General features: G+C 47.2%; 1 protein-coding gene across 1 annotated transcript in view; it reads left to right on the top strand.

Annotated features, from left to right (window-relative positions):
* Positions 1–6,241: 6,241 nt before the first annotated feature.
* The window catches only part of LOC128353113 (plexin-B2-like), a 63,997-nt gene continuing 60,238 nt past the window's right edge, over positions 6,242–10,000 (top strand). Inside the window, exons 1-5 of the mRNA XM_053313800.1 lie at positions 6,242–6,756; positions 7,691–8,017; positions 8,288–8,426; positions 9,222–9,364; positions 9,451–9,630. Coding sequence (XP_053169775.1) covers positions 6,244–6,756; positions 7,691–8,017; positions 8,288–8,426; positions 9,222–9,364; positions 9,451–9,630 — 1,302 coding nt within the window. The 5' untranslated portion in view covers positions 6,242–6,243. The remainder of the gene's footprint in view (positions 6,757–7,690; positions 8,018–8,287; positions 8,427–9,221; positions 9,365–9,450; positions 9,631–10,000) is intronic.

A 10,000-nucleotide genomic window follows, 5' to 3' on the forward strand; every position in this document is an offset into this window, starting at 1 on the left:
CCTTTCCTTCCTCCGTCCTTCCTTCCTTTCTTTCCTTCCATCTTTCCTTCCTCCCTCCCTCTTTCTCTCCTCCCTTCCTCCATCCTTCCTTCCTTCCTTTCCTTACTTCCATCTGTTCTCCTCCCTCCCTCCTCCCTCCTTCCTTCTCTCCTCCCTTCCTTCTTTCCCTTCCTCCATCCCCCTTTCTTCTTCCTTCCTTCCTTCTTTCTTCCCTTCCTCTTCCCTCCTTCTCTTTCTTTCCTCCCCCCTACCTTCCTTCCTTCTTTCCTCTGTCCTTCCTTCCTTTCCTTCCTCCGTCCTTCCTTCCTTTCCTTCCTTCCATCTTTCCTTCCTCCCTCCCTCCTTCTCTCCTCCCTTCCTTCTTTCCTTCCTCCATCCTTCCTTCCTTCCTTTCCTTACTTCCATCTGTTCTTCCTCCCTCCCTCCCTCCTTCCTTCTCTCCTCCCTTCCTTCTTTCCTTCCTCCATCCCCCTTTCTTCTTCCTTCCCTTCCTTCTTTCTTCCCTTCCTCCCTCCCTCCTTCTCTCTTTCTTTCCTCCCCCCTACCTTCCTTCCTTCCTTCTTTCCTCTGTCCTTCCTTTCCTTCCTTCCTCCTTCCTTCCTTCCTTCCTTCCTTCCTTCCTTCCATCTGTTCTTCCTCCCTCCCTCCCTCCCTCCTTCCTTCTCTCCTCCCTTCCTTCTTTCCTTCCTCCATGCCCCTTTCTTCTTTCCCTAACCCTAACCCTAACCCTAACCCTTCTTTCTTCCCTTCCTCCCTCCCTCCTTCTCTCTTTCTTTCCTCCCCCTACCTTCCTTCCTTCCTTCTTTCCTCGGTCCTTCCATCCTTCCTTCCTCCTTCCTTTCCTTCCTTCCTTCCTTCCATCCTTCCTTCCTTCCTTCCTCCCTCCCTTCTTCCTCCATTCCTTTCAATGAGTGTCCTATAAAGGGTTAACCATAAAGTTGTTCTGTATAAGACGAGAGGAGCTTTGACCTTTTTTTGGAACAACTGAAGCTGAACATGGTTGACTTGAAGGGAGTAATAAGAAGAAAGGCGCTTTAAAGCAACAAGTCATCTGTTTGTGATTATGCCATTTCCCCTTGTTTGGATTAGTCTACCAAAAAATAGATTCGACTAGACCAAAAATATTCCTTGTTTATGTGTGTTTGTGACTTAATTTCCAGAAATGTGTATTATAGTTGATTAAAAGCACAAAATGCATGAATGTGTTGTGAGTCATTTTTGTGAATTCAGTACTTTCAGTCTCACACAATGTCAGAAGTTAAACCACCACGTACAGACCTTTCCAGTTTTTTATATATAATTTTATTATTATTATTTAGACATGTCTATATGTATTTTTTTTCTCTAACCATTTACTTATCTTTATTTAATTTTATTTATTTATTTTAGTATTTTATATACATTTATATGTGTGTATGTGTACATTTTTTAATTTTTTTTAATTAATTCATTATTATTTTTTTATATATAGATGTGTGTATATGTTATATATTTTTTATTATTTATTTATTTATTTATTTTAATAATTTATTAATATAAATATTTTTTTTTTAATTTATTAATTTTTTTTTTTTTTCTGTCCTTGGTTTACCTGCTTATGCCTTTTTACGTCCACATTTTGAATATCTCTTTCATAATATTTTTATGTAACTTACACAGTGATGGTAATTATCATTTGATTTGTCACTGCTTAAAAAAAAAGGAAACAATAAAAAAAAAAGCATGATGCAAAAAGAAGAAAAAGTTAAACCACCCAAAAAATAAAAAAAAGTCTGCATACATTTCCTCCATCGTTCCAGCAGCACTGCAGCCATTAAGACCACCTGACTCCTGATATCTGTGGGTGGGTAATTTAGGCGAGCAGGTGGGCAGAGAGATAAGTCCTTTCACACTAATAAATCCCTTTTGCAACGAGCGTGAACTGAAGCAAATTCAATTTAGGAAAAGAGTGAAAACACAAGGGAGGAAGGAGGAACCTCGTCAATTGACCACCGATCAGAAACTTATCTGATTGCCGCTATAAAAACGGTGATTCAGCAACCAAGCCCTTTTAATTTGGAGGATGTATATATAAATAGTTTATTTTCCTTCCGCTGCGATGGAAACATAGACTGTATAAAAGAAATGGACGTAACATCTGTGACGTCACCCATTGGTTTGTGGTCTGCTGCTCGGAAGCCAATAGTAATCGAATCTAGCAGCGCCATCTTGAAATTTCAGGTGCATGCTGGGAAAAATAAAAACACGGATTCTACTTATATGGCATGGGCAGACGGGCGGGAGTCATGTACGACGTATGGGCGGGACCAACGGCGGAGCGGGGACGCTGCGATTGGTTGCGAGGGCTGGATCTCAAGGACATTGGTCAATCAACCTGTCAATCAGGACGTAGCCACGCCCCTAATGCATACCCTGCTTTATCATCACATATAAAATCAGGGAGGCCAAAATGTCCCAAATGAACATCATACTGCATTGAAGAAGGCTTTAAACTAGCGATTGAGACCATAAACACATTTTGAAAACGTTTACTGAGGTTAGAAATCAAGTGAGAAGTTGGTGAATTCTCCATTGACTTGTATAGAGACGGTCGCCCCCTGGTGGCCTTTTGATAGAATGCAGCTCTACAGTTACTTCCTGTTGGCCTCATTTCAGAGGACAGGAACTCCCCGCCTGGATGGAAAACACTTCTATGAATATTTTCCACTTTATCAGGATCAGGCGTGAGAATGACCTGGATGTTTGTAGCGCCTATTAACCGACGTGAGATTAGAGCAGGAGGGATGTTTGTGCAGTTATTACAGTGAGCGGTGATGTTACCCAACACTGGAGCCTTGGTTTTACAGCCACAGGCCACAGCTATAATAAAACACACCCATCCAGGACTAATGGAAGGAGAAACTCAGTATGTCAGACAACGATAATTGCTACACTCAGTCTCTCTCTCTCTCCCTTTTCACACACACACACACACACACACACACACACACACACTTTTCTTTTTCCTTTTGTCTTTGCTAATCTAATCTAGCTAAGAAACTCTTACTTTGAGGCCGTTACCTCCCACGCTCCTCCCCCTCCTCCTCCTCCTCCTCCTCCTTCCCCCTCCTCCTCATCCTCCACCTTCTCCTCCTCCTCCTCCTCCTCCTCCTCCACCACCTTCTCCCCCTCCTCCTCCTCCTCCTCCTCCACCTTCTCTCCCCTCCTTCCCCTCCTCCTCGTCCTTCCCCTCCTCCACCTTCGCCCTCTCCCCCTCCTCCTCCTCCTCCACCTTCTCCCCCTCCTCCTCCTCCTCCATCCTTCTCCTCCTCCTCCTCCACCTTCTCCCCCTCCTCGTCCTACACCTTCTCCCCCCTCCCTCCCCTCTCCACCTTCTCCCCCTCCTCTCCCACCTTCTCCTCCTCCTCCACCTTCTCCCCCTCCTCCTCCTCCTCCACCTTCTCCCCCTCCTCCACCTTTTCCCCCTCCTCCTTCCCCTCCTCCTCCTTCCCCTCCTCCTCGTCCTCCTCCTCCTCCTCCTCCTCCACTTCTCCCCCTCCTCCACCTTCTCCCCCTCCTCCTCCTCCTCCTCCTCCACCTTCTCCCCCTCCTCCTCCTCCTCCACCTTCTCCCCCTCCTCCTCCTCCTCCACTTTCTCCCCCTCCTCCTCCTCCTCCACCTTCTCCTTCTCCTCCTCCTCCTCCACCTTCTCCTCCTCCTCCTCCTCTTCCCTCCTCCTCCTCCCCCTCCTCCACCTTCTCCCCCTCCTCCTCCTCCTCGTCCTCCTCGTCCTTCCCCTTCTCCCCCTCCTCCTCCTCGTCCTCCTCCTCCTTCCCCTCCTCCCCCTTCTCCCCCTCCTCCACCTTCTCCTCCTCCACCACCTTCTCCCCCTCCCCCACCTCCTCCCCCTCCTCCTCCTCCTCCTCCACCTTCTCCCCCTCCTCCTCCCTCACCTTCTCCCCTCCTCCTCCACCTTCTCCCCCTCCTCCTCCACCTCCTCCTCCTCCTCACTTCTCCCCCTCCTCCTCCTCCACCTTCTCCCCCTCCTCCTCCTCCTCCTCCTCGTCCTCCTCCTCCTCATCCTCCTCCTCCTCGTCCTCCTCGTCCTCCTCCTCCTTCCCCTCCTTCCCTCCTCCTCCTCGTCCTCCTCCACCTTCTCCCCCCTCCTCCTCCTCCTCCACCTTCTCCTCCTCTTTTCCTCCTCCTCCACCTTCTCCCCCTCCTCCTCCTCCTCCTCCTCCTCCCCCTCCTCCTCCACCTTCTCCCCCTCCTCCACCTTTTCCCCCTCCTCCCTCCACCTTCTCTTCTCCCCCTCCTCTCCCTCCTCCTCCTCCCCCTCCTCCACCTTCTCCTCCACCTTCTCCCCCTCCTCCTCCACCTTCTCCCCCTCCTCCTCCTCCTCCTCCTCCTCCACCTTCTCCCCCTCCTCCTCCTCGTCCTCCTCCTCCTCCTCCTCCTTCCCCTCCTCCACCTTCTCCCCTCCCCCTCCTCCTCCTCCACCTTCTCCCCCTCCTCCACCTTCTCCTCTCCTCCTCCTCCACTCTTCTCCCCTCCTCCTCCTCTCCACCTTCTCCCCCTCCTCCTCCTCCTCCACCTTCTCCCCTCCTCCTCCTCCTCCTCCTCGTCCACCTTCTCCCCCTCCTCCTCCACCTTCTCCCCCTCCTCCTCCTCGTCCACCTTCTCCCCCTCCTCCTCCTCCTCCTCCTCCTCCTCCACCTTCTCCCCCTCCTTCCCCTCCTCCTCCTCCCCCTCCTTCTCCCCCTCCTTCCCCTCCTCCTCCTCGTCCTCCTCCTCCTCCCCTCCTCCCCCTCTTCCCCTCCTCCTTCCCCTCCTCCTCCTCCTTCCCCTCCTCCTCCCCCTCCTCCTCCTCCTCCTCCTCCTCCACCTCCACCTTCTCCCCCTCCTCCACCTTCTCCCCCTCCTCCCCCTCCTCCCCCTCCTCCTCCTCCTCCTCCTCCTCCTCCTCCTCCTCACTTGTCCCTAGTTTTTTTTTTTCCTCCACTAAGGGATGTTCTGGGTTTAATGAGAAGCTCCTCATTATTCTTCGTCTCTCTTTGCTCTCAGCGTTCATTCGTTTCTCCTTGAGTTCCTGCTGCTGCTGCGGCGACGGCTGCGGCTGTTGGTGCGAAGCCCCTTCAGTTACAATGTCACAGTCCTGAAAGTCCGCTTTGTGTTGAGGACAAGCGACTGTGACTGTCTTTGTCTCTTGAATTCAGGTTCAGTGGGTTTTACTGTCAGGGATTGTTTTTGTCGGTAAAAACATGTTTGGCTAAACGGTTTACCGAGGGCCTGTTATTGAATTTTAAATCGAGGACGACTTTTTCAAATTGTCCTCGTGTTTACGTGCAAAGTCGAACTGTTTATATTTAAATCAATTCGTTGCAACATAAACTTGATCTGAATTACCCCTATCTGTCTATCTGTCTATCTATCTATCTATCTATCTATCTCTCTCTCTCTTTCTCTCTCTCTCTCTCTCTCTCTCTCTCTCTCTCTCTCTCTCTCTCTCTCTCTCTCTCTCTCTCTCTCTCTCTCTCTCTATCTATCCATCCATCCATCCATCTATCTACTCACTCTATCCATCATCTATCTATATCTCTATCTATCTATCTGTCTATCTATCCATCCATCTATCTCTCTCTCTCTCTCTCTCTCTCTTTCTCTCTTTCTCTCTCTCTTTCTATCTATCTATCTATCTCTCTCTCGCTCTCTCGCTCTCTCTCTCTCTCTATCTATCTATCTATCTTTCTCTTTCTCTCTCTCTCTCTCTCTCTCTCACTACCTACCTACCTAATAACCTACCTATCGACTCACTCTATCTATCTATCTATCTATCCATCTGTCTGTCTATCTCTCTCTCTCTCTATCTGAACTGCAGTGACATTAATTACAAGATGATTAGTTAAAACATCAAATTCAAAATGCACCTGCCTTGTTTTGCATTTCGTGATGAAGAAACTATTTTTCCATTCTTATATTTCGTCATTGAGGTTTTCTGTTAAAAAAAAAAATAGTGTTCAAATATTATATATCGTCTCGTTCTGTTGAGCCGAGTGTATCACATCAAAATTTTAGTAAATGTTGGGATCAGCCTCAAATGATCAGTTATTTGTTTTAATGGGTTTTTGGAGGGTGTCAGGACTCTTTAATTAAATTAATTAAATAGATGATTGCAGGCTCACGTGTGCTTTTCGCTGTTTAAACTATTAAATAACAGTAAATTAACTGTTTTCTTTCTCTCTTCTTCTTCTTCCACCAGACACGATGGAGCGGCGGTGGGCGTGGCCCTTCCTGGTCGCCGTGGTAACAGTTTATCTGAGCCCTTCCCAAAGTAAAAACGTAGAGTTCGCCTCCAACACTCTGATCAACAACGTGGTGGCGGATCCTCATACGGGCCGGCTGTACGTCGGCGCCGTCAACACTCTCTACCAGCTGGACGCTAACCTGGAGGAGGAGTCACGCACCGAAACGGGCCCCAAACGGGACCACCGGCAGTGCACCCCGCCCGTCACTGACGCCTGCGAGGAAGCCGTGGAAACCGACAACCACAACAAGCTGCTCCTGGTCCACGGCGCCACAGACAGGCTGGTGGAGTGCGGCAGCCTCTTCAGAGGCCTCTGCTCGCTGAGGAACCTGAGCAAAGTGGAGGATCTGCTGTACTTCAGCGACACCAAAGGAGAGAAGTCGTACGTGGCGAGCGCCGAGGAGGGCGTCTCCGTGGTGGGAGTGATGTCACACTTAATAACCAAGGAACATAGAAACTACACCGTGTTCGTGGTGAGGAGAAAAACACACGTTCAAGACACATGAAGTTAAAGACCGTGTAAAGTGAATTCAGATGTTTTCTTCTAAACATATTAAATAGGTTATAAATGTAGATAAACTTTTATTAAAAGTTTCAACTTTTAATAAACTTTTTTCTATATCTAAAAAAAGGTGTAAAAAGCATTTCAACCATTTAGATTTGAATTGTGGAGCTAGGCTTCACAAACTGTTTTTGAAGATTTCTCTGTTCAGGATTACGCAGCGGTGATTAGCATAAACCCGCCCCTGCTGCTGCAGAGGTATAAATACATTCAGCACACACTACTACTACTACAGTCTACATCTACAGCCAGTTAGCAGCTGAGTTAGCCGCCGAGTTAACTGCCGAGCTAGCAGCTGAGCTAACTGCCGAGTTAGCAGCTGAGTTAGTCACCGAGTTAGCAGCCGAGTTAGCAGCCGAGTTAGCGCCGAGCTAGCAGCTGAGTTAGCCACCGAGCTAGCAGCTGAGTTAGCCGCTGAGTTATCCGCCAAGCTAGCAGCTGAGTTAGCAGCAGAAAGGTGTCAGACATAGCGTCCATGTTTCTGGTAGAGGTAAGTGGTGACTTTGATCCCCATTAAAACCTTTTATAAATACAAGTATAAATTCCTCAGTCCTGCTCGTCCTGTTTTATGAAGCACAGCAGACCAAAGTGACCTGGATGTGTTGGTGTGGGGGTCGGAGTGTGGTGTGTATGTGTGTATTAAAAAATGTATGTGTGTGTGTGTTGGTGTGTGTACATAAATGTGTGTATGTGCAGACACAATTAGATCATTTTTTACTGTCTTACAAGTCTGTATTTATAGCATTATGTCTAAAACCTTTTTTTGGGACATTTTTATCCCTAAGGAACTGTAAGGAACGCTTTTAAAAGTCTTTTCTCACCTTTTCTCGTCTCTTTCCTTCTAGGTTGGTAAAGGATACGGCAGCCATGACAGCACCAAGCTGATCTCCACCCGCATCCTGGAGGATTCCGGCGACTGGGTCATTTTCGACAACATCATCGAAGCCTCCGCCGTCCAGGCTAACCCGTTCGTCCTGCGCTACCTCCACGACTTCCGCTTCGCCTTCAAGAACGACGGCTTCGTCTACTTCGTGTTCTCGCGAACGCTCGGCGTTCAGGACAACAAGAACTTCACCTTTATCTCCAGGATTTGCGAGAAAGACTCGAGTTATTTCTCTTACACCGAGCTGCAGCTCAACTGTAGCGCGACTAACAAGTACAACAAAGTTCAGGTAATGATAACGCACTCTTTAGCCGCAGTCAGCGTTTTTAATAAAAAGGGGGCAGCAGCGACTCGGAAAAACACATTTAGACATTTTACGTATGCATGAGTTTTTTTCATAATGCCTCGATCTTGACCTGTGAGAAATTGGATTTAATGTGCTGTTGAACTTGAAATAGCTTCAATTTTAAGAGTCCTTCGCTCTCCCTTCACCTCCGATGCATCGGCTAAATGCATATTTTAAGTGGATATTTGACCTTCTTTCCTCTTTCCTCTCCAGGCTGCTTATGTATCAGCTCCAGGGGAGATTTTGGCCGAGATTATGACCAACTCAAGCCAGTACGGACCAGTTAAAGCCACGGACAAGGTGCTGTTTGTCACCTTCACGTCTGATGAAGATCCAACCAATTCATCCATGTGTAGGTGTCATAATTATGTTGGCTGAGGTTTGTCCGTTGACAGAATGTCTCAGAAAAATGTTAATGAAATTTTGCAGAGAGTTAGATCATGTTTGAAGGAATAAGTGATTGATTTTGAAATGAGGCCAACGTGGAAGTAACTTAGAACTGCATTCTATCAAAAGGCCACCAGGGGGCGACCGTCTCTATACAAGTCAATGGAGAATTCACCAACTTCTCACTTGATTTCTAACCTCAGTAAACGTTTTCAAAATGTGTTTATGGTCTCAATCGCTAGTTTAAAGCCTTCTTCAATGCAGTATGATGTTCATTTGGGACATTTTGGCCTCCCTGATTTTATATTTGACGATAAAGCAGGGTATGCATTAGGGCGTGGCTACGTCCTGATTGACAGGTTGATTGACCAATGTCCTCGAGATCCAGCCCTCGCAACCATAGCAACCTCCCAGCTCCGCCCATGGCCCCGCCTCATGCCCATATAAGTAGAATCCATGTTTTTATTTTTCCCAACATGCACCTGAAATTTTCAAGATGGCGCTGCCCAGATTAGAAACTATTGGCTTCCGAGCAGCAGTCCACAAACCAATGGGTGATGTCACGGATGTTACATCCATTTCTTTTATACAGTCTATGGTTGCACGTCAGGCTACGGTGTAAGGGTCTGCGTCGACGCAGAGGGCTACACGTAGCTACGCCGTTGTTCCGACTCATATATCAGGCTTTAGTCTCTGAGCGACGTTGTGCAAAGTACTCAAAAAAATACATCATGTACTGTATTTCTGCTCCTGTTCGTAGGCATGTATCCTCTGAGCTATATAAACAAGGCGCTCTTGGATATAATAGGAGCGTGCTACAGCCATCACGGCCTCATTAACCAGAGGACGGCCGTCTACATGCCTTACTCCACCAAGTCTGAGGACCTGTGCACCGATAAACCGGTAAGAAAACCTGCGATAGAGAACAAATATTGAGTCAATAATATGAATGTTTTACTCATCACTTTATTCTCTCCTCCCTCCGTCAGCCTGACATGAACGTCAATTACCCGTGCGGAGAAGAGTTTCTGCCGTCGCCTCTTGCCAGCAAAGCTGAGTTCGCCTTAACCGCTGATTCCCCGATTGAACGCAAAGGTGTGATGACTGCCGTCGCCGTTGCCGTGGAAATGGGGCATGCTGTGGCGTTCCTGGGCTTCGCCAACGGAGAGGTAAAAACTCACTCTTCACTGACACAGACGGGAGGTTTAAGCTTTTTTCTTATCTTGTTTACTTCTGTTTTTTTTTTCATCTTTCATCACCTGCATCTGTAAAAGTCTTTATGTCCACTCAGATGTTTTTTATGTCTCGAGGTTCATCACCTTGAAGTCTCGATGGATGTGAATAATAGGAAATGTCCTTTTACTGTTAGTGTGTTTAGAGGCAGCGACATAGCCTTGGAATAATAAAAAAAAAAGGACAGTGAAATGCTTTGTGTATCAAAAGTAAACATTTTAAAATCAATCAAAAAAAAGAAAGAAAAGTGAATGAAAAGAAACTTCTTAAAAAAAAAGGGTTTTATTATCGATATATTGCCTGATT

Source organism: Scomber japonicus, chromosome 23 (genome assembly GCF_027409825.1).
Source record: "Scomber japonicus isolate fScoJap1 chromosome 23, fScoJap1.pri, whole genome shotgun sequence".
NCBI lineage: Eukaryota > Metazoa > Chordata > Actinopteri > Scombriformes > Scombridae > Scomber > Scomber japonicus.